The 22,818-nt window shown below is 46.1% G+C and overlaps 1 protein-coding gene across 9 annotated transcripts in view; it reads right to left on the bottom strand.

Moving 5' to 3' along the window:
- OGDHL (oxoglutarate dehydrogenase L) overlaps nt 1–22,818 on the bottom strand; it is a 2,607,259-nt gene that overhangs the window by 72,262 nt on the left and 2,512,179 nt on the right. For all 9 annotated transcript variants that reach the window (XM_069610806.1, XM_069610810.1, XM_069610809.1 and 6 more), the window contains 2 exons: nt 20,788–20,860; nt 20,102–20,265 (listed from right to left, as the gene is read on the bottom strand). In XM_069610806.1, coding sequence (XP_069466907.1) covers nt 20,102–20,265; nt 20,788–20,860 — 237 coding nt within the window. The remainder of the gene's footprint in view (nt 1–20,101; nt 20,266–20,787; nt 20,861–22,818) is intronic.

The raw sequence follows: 22,818 nt of genomic DNA, 5'->3' as shown, positions 1-22,818 counted from the left end.
TAGAAAGTCGCCTTCCTCCAGCTGTCCCAGTACGTGCTGGAGGGTGACCATCCTGAACTTTTGTGATCTGATGTATTTGTTCAAACGACGAAGGTCCAGGATGGGGCGCCAGCCGCCCGTCTTCTCCCTGACGAGGAAGTACCTTGAGTACACCCCGGAGCCTCTTTGGGACAAGCTCTATGGCGCCTTTCCTGAGCATGGCCCGTACTTCCAACAGCAGTTGCGGAACGTGATTTTCCTTCCTGGCCACAGGTGGAACGTGAGGGCACTTCTTCAGGAATTCGATAGAGTGTCCTCTTGCCAGGGTATCCAGCACCCAACGGTCGGTGGAGATGGACTTCCACACGCCGATGAAATTCGTCAGCCGGCCTCCCACCGGGGTGCTTTGGTGGGGGCCCGAGACCACGACCGGTTCAGTCCTGCTTGGAGGTGGTGGCCTTGCCGCCCTGGCCACCTTGCCGACGGCGGCGAGGCGCTCCCTGCTTGCCGCGACCCCTGTAGGCCTCCTGAGACGAGGAGCGTGCCGCCTGGCGGTAGGACGACGAGCCACCGCTGGATCCCTTGGAGGCACCCTGGGCCGTCGTTGCTGAAGGGCTCCTAGGGCGCGGGCCGTCTCCGTGTCCGTTTTTATGGCTTGGAGGGACTCGTCCACCGCCTTCCCGAACAAGTTGCTGCCGTCGAACGGCATGTCCAACACCCTGGTCTGGACGTCCTGACGGAAGTCGGTCGCCCGGAGCAAACACCGTTGCCCAGCTGGCGGAACCCGGTATCGGCAATATCGGTTGCCACCGTTATGGCGTGGTCCGAGGCCACCTCGCCCTCTTGCAGTATTTCCAGGGCCTCGGACCTCTTGTCGTCCGGCAGGAAGTCCAATTTGGGGGCCAGCTTAAACCAGAGCTCCCTGTCGTAATGGGCCACGATCGACAGGGCGTTGGCCGCTTTGATCGTCGTCGCCGCCGACGAAATGACCCGCCGCCCCATGGCGTCCAACTTCTTTCCCTCGCCGTCCGGCGGGGAATTCGACGTCGAGGCTCCAGACCCCGCCGCTTTCTTCTTCGCCGCCGCCGAGACGACCGAGTCTGGCGTTGGCTGGGCCCTGAGGCACAGGGGAGCGGTTTCGGGGACCCGGTACTTCTTCTCGTACCGGTCCCGTTTGGCTGGTGCCGTGGAGGGGTTTTTGAGAACCGACAGGCCCTCCTCCCAGATGTCATCGATTAGGGGTACCGCGATGACCGTCTTCCTCTTGGCCTCCCGGCGCTGATAGAGGAAACCTTCCTTTTTCTGCTCCTCCGGGCAGAGCTGGAACAATTCAGACGCCCTGGCGATCATGGCGTGGAATGAGCCAATCTCGTCGGGCGGCGAGGCCCGTGCGACGGGAGACGGGAGACCCGTTCCGTCGTCGTCGCCCTCAGAACCCGTCGTCGAGCCCAACGCACCGTCATCTCCCGACTCATGGGAGGATGAGGAGGGAACTGTAGGCCTTACGGGGGCGAGCGGAAAGAGGGTTGGTTCCTCCGTCGTTTGTTCTGAGGACTTCCCGACGGACCAGGTTGCGGGCCCTCCGGCCTGGACCGTGGGAATCTCGTCCTTATCTCAGAGCATAAGGACTGGATGGCAGACGAAATGGCCGCCGAGCCATCCTGAGGCCTAGGATCCGGCTGCGCCGGAAGGGAAGGCCGCTCTTCCTCACCATCGTCGTCTTCCTCGGTTATCTCCCGAGGATCTTCCTGACGGGATCGAACCTTCTCGAATTGGACTTCGAGGTTCCTCACGGCCTCGGTCAGTTCCTCCTCCGAGGCTGACTCCGAGCTCGAGGAGGGCACCGTGCCCCCCCTCGCTTCTTCCATCATGGCGGCCACGACGATGGGCTGAAAAGAGGATTCCCTCCTTGGCGGCAGGGAAACTCTAGTCCCGGAGGCAGTCTCCGCTGGCGGTGTCTCTGCCGGCTTGGCAAGAGTCGCCGCGATAGCCTCGATAGAGGCCTTCGCCTGCTAGGTAGGGGCCTTCACCACCTTAGGTGCGTCCCGGGCCTTCTCCTTCGGGGGAGGGGCGACGCCTTGCTCCCCCTCTTCCGAGATCGGAAGGGGCTTCTCCCGAAGCTTACCCGGGGTCTTGGACTTTCTCTTCCCGAACCGGAGCGTTGGCTCGTGGTTGACTGTGCCGGGGAAGGTGCGCCCTGCCTGGCGACTGAAGAGCCCGACCTTTCGGCACTCCCGAGCCAGCGGACTCGCGACGCTTGGCCTGGTGTTGGGCCCCCGTCGCCGGGGCGCCCGCACAGGACTTAGAAGCCCGCTCGGACCCTTTCTTCTTCTTCTCACCCGTCGAGCCCTTCTCCAACCAGCTTGCGAGACGGGATCGACGGTCCCTCATGGTCCGCTCCGACAAGTTCTTGCAGAACTGGCAGTCCTTCTCTACATGAGTCTTGTCCCCATGAAGACAGTAGAGGCATCGCAAATGTTCGTCTTCCTTAAACACATTCTGCAGCCCGCATCCAGGGCAGCTGCGAAACAGCTTGGGTCCGGGCGACAAACTCGCATTCTGGGCCATCTCGAAGTAGGCCGCGAATCTTCTGGAATCCTCCAAGAAGTTGATTCGACGAAATCTTCACCCTTGAGGGGCGTAGGAAAATCCTGCAACGGGTAGCCGTTAACGGGAGTAGAAACGGTGGAGCTTGAGGCTCGATTAACCGAAAAAATGTGAAAATTCACCTGAAAAAGCGTGAAATACGTAGTAAAAGCTCGAGAGCTAAGCACGAGGACTCCCAACACTTGAACGTGCGGTAAAAATCTGAAGATGGCTGCCAGAGGCGGGGCTTAGGTAGAGGGCAGTCATTGGCTGTGGTCAGTATGACGCAGAGATCAGTGATTGGTTACTACTAGGAAAGAAAGATCAGAAACTAAACTGATACTGATTTTTTCTTTACCGAGGATTCCCAGCGTGACGACGGGGAATATTCATGAGCATGTGAATCCATGCCAGACCCCATGCTGGAGAAGTTGGTAATACTGGAGGGGAGGAGGAAGTGGGAACCCTGACGGCCTGGAAACAGTTAGTGGCGACACCGTATGGGTCAGCCCAGGACTGGTCAAGTGACCAGGACTCAGTTGGAAACATAGATAAGGAATCCCTTTCGCATGAAGCAATTGTAGAGCGCGAGGTAGAGTAAGCTCGTAAGGGGGGAGGGAATGGGGATGCAATTGACATTTATTGATCTGTGTGAATATCAGAGTATTGTGACATGCAATGCAAGTCGATTGTATGTTTGTTTTGAAAATTAATAAAAATTTTTTAAAAAAAACAAACAAAAAAAAATCTGAAATCATGCTATCCAGCTTCTTGAAGAAGGGGTGTCTGAACAAGTGTGGTTTATTTGTAAATAAGTATAAAAGTTGAGGTAGAATGACCATTGTGCAAATCGCTGTTTACCCCATGAGTGAAAGGGGCTGCTTGCCCCAGAATTTATTCTGTCTTCTAAGTCCATAATCATCCTGCCTACATTATACTGAAATATGTCTATGGCGTTGTGGTGTACTTGTATGCCTAGGCATTTAAAGGATTCTGTCTCCCACTGTAAACCAACCTCTGGCTGGTCTGCATGCATTTTCTCTTTCAAGGAGCCCAGGGAATGCAACCGATTTGTCTTTATTAATACAGAATCCCAATAGCCTCCCTACATTGGTCATTACTTCCAGCATGTAAGGTATATGCAGACTTGGATTGTGGACATAAAGAAAAACAATCTGCATATAAGGAAATAACGTGAACCTACCCATCGCCTGCTTCCCAAAATTGGTCCCTGTGGATATTTGCCAGGGATTCTAGAGTTAGGGTGAAGAGGATAGGAGAGAGGGGCAGCCGTGGTGCGTACATCTTACCAACTGCCACCTGGGGAGAATTTGTTACCAGTTTTCACCCTAGCTAAGGGGCTCTGGTACATTAGCTGTATCCATTCCCGCATAATCGGGCCTATTCCCAGCCTGGCTATTATCTGAAAGAGCCACTCCCACTACACAAAATGGAACGTTTTGACAGCATCTACGGCTACTACCACCAACTCCCTATTGCCACCCCCAACCCTTTCCATAATGTGGTGTACACGCCTCAGATTCATTGTGTTTCTCCCTTCTCCGAATCCACATTGGTCGTGGTGAACCAGCCCTACTATGTGCTTTATCAGCCTGTTGGCCAGGACCTTGCCAAGGATTTTCCCATCTACATTGAGTAAGGAGATGGGACGGTATGACTTGCATCTACGTGGGTCTTTCCCTGGTTTTGTAAGCACCACTATTATTGCTTCTCATATGGATTCTGCCAATATTCCCTTCTGAAAGGCTTTATCGTAGAGTATTTTGAATTTGGGGACCAGGAGATCCGCATAGGCTGCATAAAATTCCATAGGGAGGCCATCCCCTGCTGGCCATCTCCCTATCCCCAAAGGGTCAACTACCAACCTTATCTCCCCCTTTGTCATTGGGCCCTTTAACTCCTCTGCCGCTATCGTCATCAGTTTTGGCAGGTGGGCTTTTTCTAGGTCATCCATAATGTCCTCCATATACAGCGGACCTACACTTGAATATAGACTAGTATAGTATTCCTGAAATACCTTGTTAATGCCTGCTTATGTCATAATTACCTCCCCCTCGTCTGTGACAATTCGAGTTACTGTGCCCTCTGGGTTCTCCCGTCTAAGAAGCCAGGCCAGTAACCGCCTGCCCTATCTTCTTCTGTGTAGATACGCTGGACATATTGAGCATAATTGTGGCTACCCAACCGTGATTGTGTCTCGGCTCTCAACCCTTGTTCTCGTAGTAGCTCTGCTCCACATGAGGAGCCTTCAGCTAAGTTCCCCTCTAATTTTTGTATTCAGATTTCTGGGTCCCTTGAGCAGGATAGGAGCTCAGTCCTCAAGCCATGGGTAGTAGCAATACATTTTCCCTGGATAGTGACTTTAAATGCGTCCCACTTTACTCTGTAGTCCTCTACTGACTTTTCAATGTGATCAAAGTATTATATAAAGGTTTGTCGTATGTCCTGAAAGTAAGACATAGTATCAAGACTAGACAGACACAAATGATCACAGTTCAAGGATGTTTATTAAACTGGATATGCAGGTTGGAAAAACGCCTAATCTAAACCTAAAACTAAGATGGGAGCAAGCTACAACCATCAAATGAAAAATAAGGCAGTGCTAGTGGTGTCTTGTCAAAATAAAAAGGGCTTATATTTTTTTAAAAAAAAAACAATTGCCAATCCTTACAACTAGTACAAAAGGGTGTGGGATAAGATTTACAAGAAAGAAAGAAGTGTTCACAAATGATAAGTCAATGATAGGGTCTCCCTTCACCACGTTTTGAGCACAGGACAAGGTGGGACATCTGAGCACTGCACAGGTTCGAGCTTTCTCAGCATGAGACAACAGTTCCAGCTTCGGTTATCAGGACCTTTGGTGGTTAAGTGTCTTTTTAACAAAAAGTCTCTTGCCTCAAAGGAGCCGATAGCCTCCAAAAATAACAAAGAAAGAGTTCCTTTCAAAAGTACGTTGGGTGATGGCTTTTCACCCTTGGATCCCCCTCTTCCGGGCTTAGACCCACAAACAGTTCCCATCGCTATCAGATCCTTCGGTGGTTGACTTTCTTGCTTCTGAGGGCCTGATAGGTTCAAATTTAACAAACTAAGTTCCTTTCGTATTACACTTGAGGTGATGATTCTTCACCCCTGGGTCCCCCTCTTCCAGGCACAGAACCGTCTTGAATATCAGATTCCCTCCCGTCTGGCTTATATTCAAAATGACTCCTCGATTGCATTCACGTGTCGTTGGGGTGATGGCTTCTCACCTCCGAATCTCCCTCTCCGTCGGGTTCACTATGGCCTTTTTCGGTAGGTGTTGGCTTTTCAACCCTGAATCCCCCTCCTCTGGGCTCAGACCCTTTCTCGAAAGTTTGCCTCCCTCCGTCGGGTTCACTCTGGCTTTTGCAAAGATATTTTCTCCTTGGCATTCACAAATCTTAATGTCTTTTTAAACAGTTCACAGTGGACATCCCTCTGCCGGGTTCCCTTTTGTCAACAAAGTCGGACTTCGCCCCTCTTTATTGGCATCCTTCCGTCGGGTTCACTCTTGCCATTTCACATTTCCTTTTGCTTTCCCTTGATGTGGGTTTCACTTCCCTTGCGTTCTCAATGGTTTGTCGGTCAAAGACTTTCGACTGGACGGGAATTTTGCTATAACCCTGTATGACCACTTTGACCTTTGTTGGCGGTTCTCTTATGGCCTTCTGGTATCAGTAGTTTCAATCAACACGGGATCAACCAGAGTCTCTCGAGGGAGCGCCCACGTGGTGCCGATCCCCTCTGCGGCTGGTCTTCCCTTAACAATTTACAATTCTTTGAACTTTCCTCAATGTACCACTTTGCGATTTTCATTCAACACAGTTTGGTTTCTTATCGGTTCTCCCCTCGAATCACCAGCTTTGATGAACCACTTGGCTTTCCTTGTATCTGGAGTCAAGGCCAGTACCACGGTAGCAGACGTCTCCATTGGTCCTGCTTATCAGCATAGGCGCACACTGTGTACCGTTGACATCTGCTGCATCACACCTAAGATATTGTTTGCAGTCTTACGATTCCTTCCATGGAGGTCTCGCGGGTCTGGGTGGAAAAGGGCAAAGTTCTTTCTCTCCTTGTCAGCCTTTCGGTTCTCGCCCCCTTTCTCCTCCTCTTGAACTGCTGTGCCTGGATAGCTTGTTCGTCGTGCGATCTGCCTTGCTCGTATTGTGCTCTTGTGCCCCACCTTTTATCCTTGTGGGGAAGTGAAAAGGCTGTCAGGTGTGTGTGTGAGCCTAGTCAATTGCCTGAACCTTGTTTTGGAACATGTCGGGTAAATGCCTTTAGTGTTAGTCCGTTGTCTTTCGTGTCGGGAGAAAGTGTTCGTGCCGGAAAAGGGGGTAGGGGGATGCCTTGAGGAATGTTATTCTTGTCCTAGGCCGGTTGGTAAATCCAGAAGGGGGAGAAGGGTAGGGTTTGTGAAACAAACAAGAATTACCGGGATTATCATGAGATGAATAGGGGGGATAGTGGGAACGGTTGTGGTTTGCCTGAGTAGATTGGGGTTGTGGGACATAATCAGAGGAACGGGAAGGAGAATGATTGGGAGTATTCGGGTAGTTTCTGAATGTACAGGGGTTCGGGATCCTAGCGGATTTGTTATATAGGGAGGGCTTATTAGATTTGGGCAAGAGAGATGTGATGAGAGGAAGGGAGGCAGATATGGTATAGCCTACAAAAGCCTCAGGGACTCCATCTTTCTCTTCGGTATAATACTGCGTCTAACCTGGGGCATTTCTTTGAGCATAACCCTGAGTTCCCCCATCCAGGTGCTCCCTTCTCGCTCTTTTGCCCCCAGGGGTTGGGTTCTGAGCATGTCCGCCCTTCCTTGGCCACCTGTATAAGGGATTCTCGAGGTCCGCTTGGGAGAATACCACCAGGTTTCTCACAGTCCTTCCTATAAATATCGTCCCTAAGCACCTGCGCCCTGAACATCCATGTGGGTATTGCCCCTCTTCTCCTCCCCATTTCAAAGGTCTTAAAGTGGTTTCCCCAGGTAGGTGGTTTCCCCGTAGTCCGTGAAGTGGTCCTTACTCACTAAAAGGAAATCTATATGGGAGTGAGAAAAGAAGGAATAACCCTGTGCCTTACCGCTCTGTTCCTGTCACAAGTCTACCAGGTCCGATATGGTTTTTCGCAGGGACTTCACTGCCATTGGTTTGGGGGTTGCACCGAGTCCTGACTTGTCCAGCTGCGGGTACAGTGGGCAGTTGAAGTTCCCTCCCCATACCATCTCCCTTTACATATGACCCGCCCAACAGCTTTACCACACCCAGGAAATATGAGTCGTCGTCTATCTTGAGGGAATACAAGTTTATAATGTTGATCTCCCTCCCCTGCAGGGTGCCCAAAAGGATAAGTGTTTATCCATCTTTGTCGTGTGTCGCCTTGGGGATGTGTAGTGGGGTCTCTCTAGCTATCCATATTAGGACACCTCTGGAATAAGTTGAGAATTGTGCTCCGTACATTTCACCGCCCCAAGTTGCTTTGACTTTTTCAAATCCTGTTCTGGTCAGATGTCTCTCTTGTAACATCCCTACTTGCACAGCTCACCTTTTCAAAGCGACCAATATCTCCCTCCTCTTCTTAGCTTGGCACATCCCTTGCACATTCCAGGTTACTATTGTGGCCATTTTAAGTGGTCCCTGCCCCTTAAACCCTCTGCTATGCTTCCTCCCCCTGGCCTGAGTTCGGTGCCCATTCTGTGTATTGCTCTGAGTTGGAATTTAACCCTGCCACCCTCCCCTCCTGATTGCTCGCGTCCCATTCACCCCCCCTTTTCCCTTGATAGTCTGCAGGAGGTTGTTGTGACTATGACCCGGGGTCCGTACGTTACCCGACTCTGGAGCCCCGCATTTGCTTCCCCTACCCATCCACTAGCTCCCTTCCCACCTCCCTTGCCCCATAGCATTTCAAATTTTGAACCAAACTAAACAAAATGGAACTGTCTGTCCAACATGAGGGTATCTGTATACTATACCTGTACTTTGTGTGCTTGTCAGCTGGTCATGCCCCCCCCCGCAACCAGGGGAGGTCGACAGTTGACTTGCGCTTGGGGTGGACAGCCCCTCCTCTCTGTCGGGGGCAGCAGGGAACCTGTGGGCCATTGGGTGACAAGCCTCAACTACTACCCTCCAAAGTCCCCACTGTCACTCCGCCACTGCCCGAGTCTGACCTGTAACGGTCTTGTGTAGAGACCAGATCTCTGCATGGTGCAGTCTGATTTCAATTGTCCAGGGTGGGTTTGCCCCACAACTGTGCTGATGCATCCTCTCCGTAGGCTCGGTCGTCCATCTGAGTGGTCTGTTCCTCCTCCAATGTACTGTCGCTCCACCTGTAGGGTTCCATCCTCTGACACTGTTATTGTTGCTCCGTCAGCTTTATCTGTTATGTGGTCTTTTTGCTGTATGGCTGGTCTCCCAGTGGATTTCTTAGTTGGGGGGAATTTGCACTTCCTTCGTCTCGTTGAAGATGTAGATATCCACGTCCCCTCCGCCTCCCAGTAGTTCCATCGCTCCTCTGAGGAATTGCAGCACCAGTGTCTGTCGCCTTGTATTATCTACAGTCTGGCTGGATAGAGAAGCATGTATTGCACTCCGTTGTCTGTTAGTGTCCATTTTATTTCTTCTATGCTTTGCCTCTGGGTTTGGACTTGCTTTGTGTAGTTCGGGAATATCAAGACGTATACGCGGTCAGTGCGTATCGGCTGCTCCGCCGGGCCATTTGTAAAATTGCATCGAGGTCTATGCAATTAAATATTGGTGTTATCACTGGCCGATGCGTGCGCCAGAGGGGGGTTTAAGTGTGGGGATCCGTTGGGCCGGGTCCATGGAGTACCACTTTGAGAGGCCTCTGGATCCCAGTTTGTTCTGCATCCATGCTTCCAAGAAGTGTTCCATAGACGACGACTCATCCTCCGGAAGGCCTATTATTCGCAAATTAGTTCTATGAGAGCAGCACTTTAAATCCTCTGCTCTCATCTCCAGAATTTTCGTTGTCTGCATTAACTGAGAGACTTGTTTTTTGAGTGTGTAAATTTCTGCCTCTGCTAATGTGCCTCTATTGTTGGTCACCGTTTGTTTTACAGATGCCTTATGGACATCTCCGTGCAGCAAGTTCAGTTCTTTCCCAATGTGGCCAATTTTTGGAGCTCCAGTGCGGTCTTGGAATTTTGCACTGCAAGGAGACCCTCAGAGATTCTCTAAGATTGTTGCCGGCTCTTGCCTCACTACTGGAGAATCTGTGATTGCAGGAGTCTGTAAGCGCATGTCTGGCATTGTGTAGGTGTCCATCTTCGGTTGTTGCCCTTTGCCCCCTATTCTGCTGTCGGGTGCACAGCTGAGGGGCGAGATTGGTGTAGTCGAATGCAGTGAGGGCAAGACTCCTGGTTAGTTCTATGCTGTCTCTCCTTCCCACCTTGTCTTATCTGTGTGTCCGGAGCAATGCAGCTTTGTGTCTGAGGTTCTGTTGGGGTGCCTTGATAGATGGGATCCGCCACAGTGTTCTCTTGTGAGGCAGAGACTAGCAAGCTAGAGCAGTGTCTCAGCTGGGGGGCCCTTGACCAATATGCAGACACTTGGTTGTTCCATCGCCTACCCACTCGTCTCTATCGACTGAAGTTCGCCCTGTTTGCTGCCTAATTGGGGTGTAGGTGCCCTCTATTGCTTCTGCTCCCCTGCTTTATCCCCGGGGAGAACAAGATGCATCTCAGCGTGTGGGGGCATGATATGGTGTCTGCTGGGTCCCCCTTACTGCTCCAGTTCTATGGCTGTGTCTTCTTTCTCTACTTCCCTGACGGGCAAGATCTTGCCATGGACGTGTTTCTCCTCTCCGCTGATGAACATGGTTGCCTTGCCTGTCTTTGGGGCCTGTAATCAGGCCTGTATCATTTCTTGCTCTGTATGGTTGTGTCAGAACTCTGGTGCTGCTCTTCCGTTCGGTGAGGTGGCCAGGGTCCCCTCCGTGGTGCGTTTTGCTGCTCACTGCCAGTTTCCACGGTCGCGATCTGCTCTACCCACCAGCAGTGCCTCCCACACATGCTGCTCCTCCTCCAGGAGAGAGGCGAGAGGATTACCCTGGGTCCACTCTAGCTCCGGTGCTCTCGATCAGCTCACAACCTGAGTCGGACAGGTCGGCCCAGCCCCGTCCTCCGCTGTTCTTTGTGCTCCCTGTGGGAGGGGGGTGGATGCTGGGTTTCCGTTTGTGCCCGGCTATCAGGAGAAGGGGTCAGGCTTGAGCCTCCCACTCCTGCCTCACACCACTCCGCTCACCAGCAGCGATCTCTCCGCTGCCCCCGACATTCTTTTGCACTTGTCTTCCACCCCTCGGGTAAGGGGAATGGCCTCCGTCAGTAAGGTAGCGGGCCCTGCCGAAGACGATCAGCCCCTGTTGCATGGTGGGCTCGGCTCGGGGCTCGATACGTTCGTCCACCTACTGGTCTCGGCGGGTGGTGGCCATCTTGGAGCTGTTTGCCTGCGCTTTCTATGCAGAGCATTTCAGGAGGCGAACAAACAGGCTCAGGAGGCTTTGTTCATGGCTGAAATTAGATGATGCATTTCCCCAGGTGTTCCTGTTACCGTAGATCTGCAGGGACCGGATTCCCGACTCCTTTATCAGAATAATTGGTAGGATGTACACGGGCAGCAGCAGGAGCTCTGGTAGGCTACGTCCGTATCCCTCACCTGCTGGCCACGCCTCCCCTTTTTAATCTTTTCTTTAACAGCATATGGACATACACATATTTGTGCTATTATGGTCTGCTTTGTAAATTAGCAGTTTAATTTCTGTTATTTGTCAAACGATAAAGTTGTATATAAAAAAAATCCATTATAATTGGCTGATAAAGAAAAAGGATCCCTCTCCGAGTTTACGCCCAGGCAGAGACGTTAGGCGTACTGGAGAAAACGGGTGAAGAGAGCTGCAGATCGGAACAAAGGCAGAGGGACCTTTTATTCATTCTACTGTGCTTCACTTATTGGATTGTTTGGCGAGCGAACGGAGAGTAAGTGGGGAGCAAGAGGCAGTCTCCTTTGCTCCACCCTGCAGCCGGCAGTTACTTCAGAACTTCAGAAAAAGTAAAAGGTGAAAAGGACGCCTTTACTTTTAAAAAGCACACAAACTTTTTCATTTTTTTTTTTTTCTTCCAGTGACTCGCATGTCACGTGTGTAGCAGCTGAGCTCATTAGGACACCTGGTGCACCCTTGCGGCGAAAGCCCTGTGGCAGAAGGGCTGTGCGAATCTGTTTAGCTGTGGCGGCAGTGTGACCTATTTATTCATTTTACTGTGCTTCACTTATTGGATTGTTTGGCGAGCGAACGGAGAGTAAGTGGGGAGTAAGAGGAAGTCTCCTTTGCTCCACCCTGCAGCCGCCAGTTACTTCAGAACTTCAGAAAAAGTAAAAGGTGAAAAGGACGCCTTTACTTTTAAAAAGCACACAAACTTTTTCATTTTTTTTTTTTTTCTTCCAGTGACTCGCATGTCACGTGTGTAGCAGCTGAGCTCATTAGGACACCTGGTGCACCCTTGCGGCGAAAGCCCTGTGGCAGAAGGGCTGTGCGAATCTGTTTAGCTGTGGCGGCAGTGTGACCTATTTATTCATTTTACTGTGCTTCACTTATTGGATTGTTTGGCGAGCGAACGGAGAGTAAGTGGGGAGTAAGAGGAAGTCTCCTTTGCTCCACCCTGCAGCCGGCAGTTACTTCAGAAAAAGTAAAAGGTGAAAAGGACGCCTTTACTTTTAAAAAGCACACAAACTTTTTCATTTTTTTTTTTTTCTTCCAGTGACTCGCATGTCACGTGTGTAGCAGCTGAGCTCATTAGGACACCTGGTGCACCCTTGCGGCGAAAGCCCTGTGGCAGAAGGGCTGTGCGAATCTGTTTAGCTGTTTGGCGGCTTTGGCGTGCGTGCCAGAACTTACATCATGAAAGGAAAGCTCGAGTGCGAGAAGGGCAAGTGATTTTTTTTTTTTTTAATTTTAATTTTCTTTTCACTGTTTGGCGGTTTGCTGCTTTGTTGCCTGGCTGTCTGGCCGTATTGCTTCCCCTGGGCAACTTGTGGCTATCCGAGAATAACATAAAACACAAGAAAGTACTGTTTGCTGTTTGCTGGGACTGAATGCTCCTGCATTAAGGATTGTGTTTTGAACTCTGCCGCCTTTGTAGAACAGCTCAGTCCTCGCCGAGCGGACGTTTTTTCCCGCGGCACGGGAAGCTGCCTGACTTCAACCTGTGAAACTATCTACTGATTGGGTCGTGGCTCTTGCCTTTTTTTTTTTTTATTTATTAATTTATTAGTTAAAGTTGTCTTTATTTTTTTAAGTGGTTTTTGTGTATCAATCTTATTTAAGTGTGTTGGGATTCTTGTGGCAAACTACGAAAAGAGAAAGTTAAAATCCTTTTGCGATTTGCACAAGTGAATTGCTAAGTGCTTTCCTGTCTCGCCGGGTTGCCAGAGGATTCTTGTCAGACAAACACATTGCTGGACACGCTTTCCTGCTTTTGAAGGACTGATCCTATTGGGTTTTACTTTATAATATACCTGTGTTCTTATTTGAAGAATTATACAATCTTTCTTTATGTCACGTCAAATCAACTCGCTAAAAGCGGGAATGCCTGAGTCTGTAGTTAATACGTATAACCTAGTGCCACCTTTACCTAAAAAGACCTTGATCACTAAAAGAATTAAAGAAAATAAAGAGAGGAAACGAGCAACTTCTCTTAATGTGGATTTTCGTTCCTATTACATCACAGATGTTGTAGGATCAGAAAAAACTTCAGCAATGCCCTTACAAATGGAAAAAACTGTCGTCAATAACTGTTTCCTCGGCGCCAGAGCTAGCTATGGCCAATCAGGTGATTTGCCCTAATGTGTTTGAGACGGCCGTTATTCAGCACTTGGTCTGTCCTAACACTACAGTTCTGTGCGGAGTCTCGCCGCCCATAATTCCTGTCTCTGAAGAGTCTGTAATAAATTCAGTGCCCTTAAGTACTAACTTAGAGATGGATGTGATTGCCTCAAAAACATGTATTACTAGCATTCAACTTCAACAAGCAAGAACAGAAGTAGCGGATGCCTCAATTGCATTAGCCTATACATCAGGTGAAATATGCACATCACAAGCAGTTACTACTGTAGCTAAACCGTATGCACCCCCCCCTGTACCTTTATGCTCTGTTGAAGCTCAGCAGTTACTACGAACTGAATATGCTAAATTGACAGCGGTTGGTGAATTTGGAGATGATACATTAGCATCTATCTTAGCATCCAGTCCTCATGAATCTGCAACACCTGACATAATGTATATTTGCTCAAACACGGGTGATCCGATTCAATTGGCTGATCACTCACACATCCATACAAGCGAGTGTATAGATCATGCTCAAAAGCTAAATACCACCCCACCAGTTGAGACTGAGAATCCTGATTTATACAAATCTCCGGTCTTATTCGACAAATCTCCATCATCAATCTCAAATACATCTTTTGTGGCCCCAACACCTAGACGTACCAGGTTCATAGAACCGGATACTAGTCATCCTTATTTTATTCGTGATAGTCAGATGCCATTTAAAGAAAATAGGTTCTCTTTTCCTGAAGCACCAGCTTTAAACAACACGTTGAGTGCCATGAATACCGCCCTATTGTCATTGGCTAAGCTTTACGAATCATTAGATGAAAAGATGCGTTGCCAGAATAGCGAACTACATGTGTTACACATGCTTCTTAAAAAAGAACAGAAGGCACGCGTTCTGACATCTCGCTCTACTATACTCAAGATGACAAATCAATCTATGCAAACAAATACAAGTGATGCACTAGATGTGATGGTAGGCTTGCCGTCAAATTCAATACCAAATATAAAGTCAGTCTCAAGTATCACCCTTGATGCTGGAGCTCATTTAGTGCCCATCAATCCTTCTGAGGTAATGACAAAAGAACAGAGTATTTTGCCTCCAATTCCACAAGTTTCTATCCAGTCAGCACCTCTTATGACGATTGGGATAATCCCAAAAGTACAAGGTGTATCATTTGCTCCAATATTCAGTACCTTGAAAGCTCTTCCTGTGTCCATCTTAGGTCAAACTCTACTTGAACCGGAACCAAAAAAGCGTCTACCATTTGTCAATACAAGTTCTAAGTTAAAAGTAAAGAAAGCTGTTAGACTTGTGACATCAGTCAGGAAAAAACGAAAATTGAGCATAGACATTGAAAAACAGACTACACAAGATGCTTTAGAATATCAACCACTTGATGATTTGCTTGATAGTGTAACAACATTATCTCTAAATCCATTAGATCAGAGTATTCAGACTCAAAATGGGGCAACTATATCCCAGTCTGCAATTTTAGGGGGTCCTCAACCACCATCCGTTGAAGAAAGGACATTGGCTAAGAGCTTATGTGCTGATCGAGTTCAATCCTCTGCTGTTTTTGAAAATGCTTCAAGTACTACTGATGACATCTTACACGATTTACGAGCTGAACTACGAGCCTCTTTTGACAAACAGATTAAAGTCAATGAAGCTCTTGTACAGTGTTACATTGCGCCAACTAATGAGAATAAGATTAAACAAACAAATATTACCCGCCTGCAAGATGATAAAATGCAAGCGCATCGTGCTGATGGGATCCTACAAGATTTGCGTGAGGAGATACGAGCTTCTTTTGCAAGATACACTAGAGAAAATGAAGCATTTACACAAACTGTTAGGTCAGTTAACCAGGGCTCACTGGGTAAAATTGATTTAACTGCCCAGGATTATCAAAGGGCTATACCCAGTACTGAACCCTTGTTGGTTGGACCTCCAAAACTTCAAAAAATAACAACACAGGACACTGTGGATGTGGGAATTAGGGGTTCATCATCTTCTATCATGCTACCTATGAGCAAACAGAGTGAGCATATCCCAGGGTCATCTAGACTTGTCGGTAAATCGCAATTTAAAAATCACCATCGCCTTCTTATAAAATGTCGTGGTCACCCATTCCCCACTTATGACCTTAATCGAGCCAGCTTTTTGAATATCTGTGCTGATATCGCTGCTCTCGAAGATTTAACATCAGCTGATATTAGCTTGGTTGAATTTACTAGTGACCAAGATCTAACAGAAGCACGTTTATATGTACAATCAAGAGTGGTTTTAAACACGCTCTGGCTGGCTCGGACTGCCTTTTATAATTTGGGCTTTCTACTATCACAAGATGTGCTCCATAATGATCTGAAACAATCCAATAATCAACATCCGAAAAGTCGAATGTATGGTGACAACATAGCCTCCACGAGATCGGGGGTAGGAGCTGCACATAATGTATGGACCCGTGACAGTGACAATTTGAGATCGTAACCATCCCAGAAGATGGAATCTGTTAGTCTACTCTCTTGGAACACTAGAGGTCATAGACATTTTATTAATAATGGAAAAAACAACCTCTTCCAGTTTGATATACTAGTGTTTCAGGAGACATGGCTTCGCGATACACCAACATGGGATCAATATAATATCTCTGTGGTACCAGCCATAGAGCCGGTGAAGGGACGACCTATGGTCGGGCTCCTCATGGCCTTCCGAAAGAATAAGAACATTGAAATTATTTGGCACAGATCACCGTCACCCTGCTTTCAGTATGTAAAGCTTCATGTTGGAGAAAGCTTTTATGCCATGATAAACATCTATTGGGGGAAAAAACATATATCCTCGAAGGTTTTCTTTGAAACTTTGATCATGATCCTTGATCAATTATTATTAGATGTTACCATTACCAACACGTTTATAATGGGGGATCTGAATCTTCACCTCTTAGCTCCTAATCTCTCGAGTCCCATGTCTGATGAACGTCGCTGGTTAACTCTAATGGCTGATCGCAATTTTGTAATGGTTAATGGATCTATACCTGGGGATGTACCTCCTAAACCTACATGGCACAATGTTAATAACCATGTAACGTTGGATTACATCTTTGTTAATACTCTTTTTTTGAATAATATAACTATGTTCTCCATTAAACCAACTATTCTGAGTGATCATAGTTTACTACATCTAAAATATGATTAGGCTGAAACGAAGAAACTCCCTCAGAATATGAATGTGACTAATCTATACATTAATAATGCTGGTAATCGATTAAAATGGACTCACAGAAAATTATGTCAGCTCAGAGATACCTTGTGGGAACGGTATACTGGTAATAATGAATGTCTTAGTGGTTGTTATGTACATGCCATACAGCGCTTTTCAATACAGAGGGCGTGTCCTAAAGGCTCCACCCAGGTTCATCGTCATGCCTTCGATTTAGAAGTAAAATATAGAAAGAGTGAATTTAGAAAGCTTGTTAGGAGGCTATCAAATGGGTGCACTCTTGTTCCGGGCTCTAAACAAGATCAGACCAAACGACTACAAAAGGAGTATAAAAATTGGCTTAGACATCGCCGTGCCTCCCAATACCAACTTGATGGGGAGGCGATGTTGAAACAAATCATCCCCAAATCATCGGCAGGAATATGGGCTCTGTTAAATAACACCGCGGTTAAAAACCAACATTCATTACAGGCAAATTCCATCCCCCAAGAATCTTGGAATGATTTTTATGGCAATATATACACCTCGCCTTTCCTAGATCTTGATATAACCTGGGATAACATTAAAGCTAATCATACTGTTAATTTTGGCCGCGAGGATATACTGTTTTTTATATCTAAATTGAGTGTATCCAGAGCTGCCGGACCAGATGGGCTACATAATGCCATGATAAAGCAAAATAAACATTTGTGGTCAGACATTCTATTTCATATGTTTCAACACATTATGTTAACAGGTTTAGTGCCCGCGAATTGGAAAACATCAATTATTCTCCCCATATTCAAGAAAGGAGACAGGACAAATCCAGCATCATATAGACCCATTGCTTTGCTTGACTGTCCGGGAAAAAGTTTTGCCCGTTTGATCCTAGGTGAGTTTAACCATTGGTTAAATCAACTCAATTACAGAGATCCTTTTCAAACTGGGTTTGTTCCAGGGTTAGGCACTGCCATCAATTTGATCACTTTAAAGGCTATTATTCACCTGAACAACCAACGCAACCAGCCAATTTATATGGCTTTTGTTGATTTTAGGGCAGCTTTTGATTTGGTCCCAAGGGAATTGTTATTTAAAAAATTGATGGATTTAAAGTGCCCCTGGCATATCCTGAAATGGATAATTCAATTACATTCAAACACCTCAATTTCTATTCGCCTGAACAACGAGGGCCTCTTGTCCGAACCCATACAGACCACTCGGGATCTGAAACAAGGATGCCTGTTAGCGTCCGCCTTGTTTAATTACTTTCTTTTGGATTTTGGCACTAGTATTGAGGGGCTGATTGTTGATTCTCCGAAATTACAAGGTGTAGCAATTAAGTGGCTCTTGTACGCCGATGACATGGTGTTACTGTCCAAAACGCCCATTGGCCTATGTAATCTGCTAAATGCATTAGATATATATGCTAAACGTAATTGTATTAGCATTAATACTAAAAAAACTCAAGTAATGCAATTTGGAGTTAATAGAGGTCAGAAAACATGTCGTTGGTAACTTCAAGGCACTGATTTGCTGCTTGTAAGATCATACATCTATTTGGGGGTCTGTGTGGCTAGCAAATTGTCCGATAAAATGCAGGAACATCGTCTGCAACTAAAACATTTGAGTGCATTATCTCAACTACGTATAATCCGGGCAAAATATTGTACATTTTCTATTGACCCTATGGTTATATTTTACAAGCAACAATATGTGCCTACCATTTTGTATGGTTCTGAAGCCGAGATATGCCAAACATACACATATTGGGTTAAATATGAAAGCAAGTTTTGGAAAAGATCGCTCATGCTTCCAAATTCTGAATCTATTTCTATCATTAGATACGAACTGGGGCTTATATCCCTTTACGCTGTGTATAAATGGAAGGTTTGTTTATTATATCGAAAATGTATCATGAAAGATAGCACTAATGGGCTACTTGACATCATAGCTAGCTACTTATTGTTATCAGATGAAATCTTTCCAATGAAATGGCGTACTTCTGCTAGAAAATTCTTGAAAGGAGCTGATGTCTCTGAAATCTTGCTTATCGAAAATCCCAATAAAGCCAAAACTAAGTTGTGGGAATCCGACTGGATCAAAACCCGTGATGCATGCATGAAAATAATTAAATTCGGGTCGAATCCTTTTGCCTTAAAAGCACAAGGCCATATAGAAACTTATTTAAGACAATCTCCAAATCCGAGACATCGTGCAGATTTCATGCGCTTTAGATTGAACATTTGGCCTACAAGAGAGATCCTGTTTAGATGGAAGAAGACATCTGCTCAAACTTGTCGATTCTGTCATAAACAGATAGAATCAATTAAACACTTAGTGGTAGAATGTGTTCGTCTTTTATCATCAAGAATAAATTATTTTAAGCACTTGATCAACAAGACGGTGGTTATGCATGATGAATTATGGTTAATATTATTTAGAGGACACTCAAAACAATTAAGGTATGCGCTTGTGAATTATCTAAATTCATTGAAAATTAGGTTACCAGAGATTAATGCTGTTCAAGAAGAAGAGATGTAACAACTATATGTATCTCATGTTATTTAACTCAGAGTGAATCAGGTCCAAATCATGTGCAAAATCTGAAGGTGAATTATTTAAAAATTAGTGAAATTTAAGTTATCAGAGTTTAACGAATGTTAAAGAAAGAGCGATGTGATAAATCTTTTAATTTTATGTTATAATTTCGAAAAGTGATGTATGTAATAACTGCATAAAGATTCGATGGTTGTTTATTATGAAATATTGTAAAATTGAATGTAATATATATTTATCTTTATATATTTTTCTTTTTTCTTTTTTAAAATTTGTAATGATATGTTGAAAGGTCAGGTTTTAATGATCAAAACAACAATAAAAAAAAAAGAAAAAGGTTTTCACGCTAGATTAATGTTGCATGATCAATCACACAGACGGATATATTGTTAATGAATATTAATGGAGATCCCCTTAGGGGAATCAGAAATCAACTAAAAAAGTTGGTGATGCCCTAAGTGCAAGATGGAGTGTGTGTCACAAAGAGTAGAGCTGCAATCGAGAATCATACCCCTCTACTTAAAGTCAGATGTAAAGCCCCTGGGCAACATAGGTGGAAAGACTGAGCTTATAACATATCTCATGGTTTCAATGACAGTAATTACGTTGAGGTAATTTACTTTGAAGTAATTACTTCAAAATCACTTTGAATAATATAGGCATTTGTGGGTTAAGGGGCATAAAAGGGGTGGTGGGATTTAGGGTAAGGGTAGTAATGAAGGGGAAGGGTGGAATGGGGGAACCCCCCCAATTTATAAAAACCATCGAAGTAACATTTTGAAGTAATTACTTCGAAGTAAAATACCCCAAAGTAATTACTGTCTGCAAAATGACATGAACCGTCCTTGGATATTAGAATTCAATCCTTTGGACAGTCCAAACCTTTACCTGTTCAATCCTTGTTATTGCCACTTGTTTGTCCATATTCAAAGTGTTTCTTTCTTTGAGGAGCTCATAGTACACCTTCCCAGTGCAGAAAATCACCCGTTTCACATTCATGGGACTGTGCGATGCTTCTCCCTTTTCCGGAATCAATCGCTGGAAATGGGTATCTTAAAAAAATATGAAACAGGGCTCTAGAATAAATACAGTACATGTAATAAAAACTATAAAATGTGAACATATACATTAATTCAGGAAGTGAGAAAGGTACCCCCTACTAGACCGAGACAAATGAAACCTGATGCCTTCCATTTGGTGCCATTGCTGAACAGAAAGTATGTACAATATAATCCAATTGAAACAACCTGGTTAAACTTGCATGGACAGTTGCCTCATGTATCACTTTTTTTGCTTCCTAATTACCTTTTCTAATAAATGGTGCTGGGTTGAAGATCCCAACTCATTATTGTCTGTCACTGGATGTTACCAGGAACAATTTAGGGCCTCCATAGAATAAAGTATACAAGAAAAACAGAACACTAAATAATGAGCAATTCTTAATGTTTGAATTGGGCGGCGATCGATGAGGTCTAGGCTATGTGTACTGAAAGAGGGAAAGCGGTTAAAGGACAGTAAGGTGGAGATGAATTCAGTTGAACCATGGATGCTTCCCTTTTTCTGATTTTGCATACCTGTTGTCATATCATCAAAGCTGGATTTGGCTTCTGGATGCCTCAGCAATGACTTTGGTGTGAAGATTATAAGCTGAAATAGAGAAGGCAGTAGAACTCTTGTAAACACTGTGAATATTCCATATTGTACAATTATTGTGTCGTGTCATTATTATTGACTTAAAGTATGAGGAGAAACAACATTCATACAGCTTAAGCACTGACTGTTGTATTACCACTGCAGGCATATGAACAACAATGCATTAATACTCCAGAAAGACTAATTAGCAATGAAATACTACAGTTCTCTAAACAAACCTGCATATTTCATAACTGCATTGACAAACATGGGATACATTACTCACCGTAATCGTATTTCTGATGCTTGTATCTGCTTAGATTCACATGCTGTGCATAGGCCGACATCTAGTGGAAGCTGCGGAGTATTACAGTTTGTTTTTCGAAAATCGAAAAAGGGCGTCGACACAGGGCGTGCCAGTAATACTATCCCTAGTGTGACGTCCACTGTACCCATGATCCCTCACGCGTCTAGGATCCCCAGATTGTGTTTTTCCTGACATGAGGTAGCATGAGGAGTAGCGCGAGTACAGATAGTCCAAGCAGATAGACAGAAAGGTAAGACTACAAGCAACCATGCGCCTTCTCTCGGAGGGGAGGAAGGGTGGGTCGCATGTGAATCTAAGCAGATACAAGCATCAGAAATACGATTACGGTGAGTAATGTATCCCTTCTGAGGCTTGTGGAATCTGCTTAGATCACATGCTGTGCATAGATTAGCGAGCAGTACCAGAAGAAGGAGGTGGGATGTGAGAAGGGTCATGAGCAAACAGGTGTCTTAGAACCGCTTGTCCCACTTGTGTATCTGTCTTGGAATGAGTGTCAATGCAGTAATGCTGAGTAAAAGTGTGAATAGAGCTCCAAGTAGCTGCTTTGCAAATGGTGTCGAGGGGAACATTTGCAATGAAAGCCAGAGTGGCCCCAATGCCTCTAGTAGAGTGGGCCCTTGGTGTAAACGGCAGAGTCTTTTTTGAAAGAGAGTAACACAGCTGTATACAGTTGATAATCCACTTAGAGATAGCGCCCTTAGAGACGCGATCCCCCTCTCTGCCTGTAGCTACGGAGACAAACAGTTGATCTGTTTTCCTTAGCGGTCTGGTTTTATTTACATAGTATAAGACCGCCCTACGCACATCTAGGGTGTGTAGTTTCACCTCAGCCGAGCTTTGTGGGTTTTGGAAGAAAGCCGGAAGCTCGATGGACTGGTTTACATGGAACTTGGATATGAATTTTGGTGAGAACCTAGGGTGTGTGCGTAAAACCAGTTTGTCCTTGTGGATAGTAAAGAAAGGATCTTGCACTGACAGAGCCTGAATTTCACTGACCCTTCTTATGGAGGTAATGGCTACTAAGAAGGCCGTTTTATAAGTCAGGTGTTTGAGACTACTTTTATGCATGGGTTCGAAGGGGGGCCCCATGAGCTTAGCTAGCACCACGTTGAGGTCCCATCCTGGCGGTGGGTTCGAAATAGGAGGGTGAAGTCTCTTTACTCCTTCCATGAAGGCTTTAACCACTGGTACTTTCCACCACGAGACCCTGTTATGGGATGTGGTGTAAGCCGAGAGGGCTGCCAGGTGTACTTTCAGAGAGTTAAAAACCAACCCTGCATCCAGCAGGTGGAGCATGTATGTTACAACGTTGGAAGGAGTGCAATCAACCGGGTTGATTTGTTTATTCTGGCACCAGATAACGAATCTTTTCCACTTGTCAAAGTAACAGTGTCTTGTATTTGGTTTCCTGGACTCTTTTAAAATGTCCATACACCTCTGTGGTAATTTGAGATGTCCAAACTCTATGACTTCAGGAGCCATGCTGCTAGGTTCATAGAGTTGGGTTCCTGATGCAGTGTTTGACCTTGTTGCTGGGACAGAAGGTTGTACCAGGCTGGGAGTCTGATGGGCTCGCACACCGCCATCCTGCGTAAGTGTGGAAACCATGGTTGTCTCGCCCACATGGGAGCAACTAGGATGAGCG

The sequence above is a fragment of the Ambystoma mexicanum genome, chromosome 8 (genome assembly GCF_040938575.1).
Source record: "Ambystoma mexicanum isolate Mex_15411 chromosome 8, UKY_AmexF1_1, whole genome shotgun sequence".
NCBI lineage: Eukaryota > Metazoa > Chordata > Amphibia > Caudata > Ambystomatidae > Ambystoma > Ambystoma mexicanum.
The sequence above is the reverse complement of the archived record's forward strand: the minus strand, read 5'-3'. Positions and strand labels throughout refer to the sequence as shown.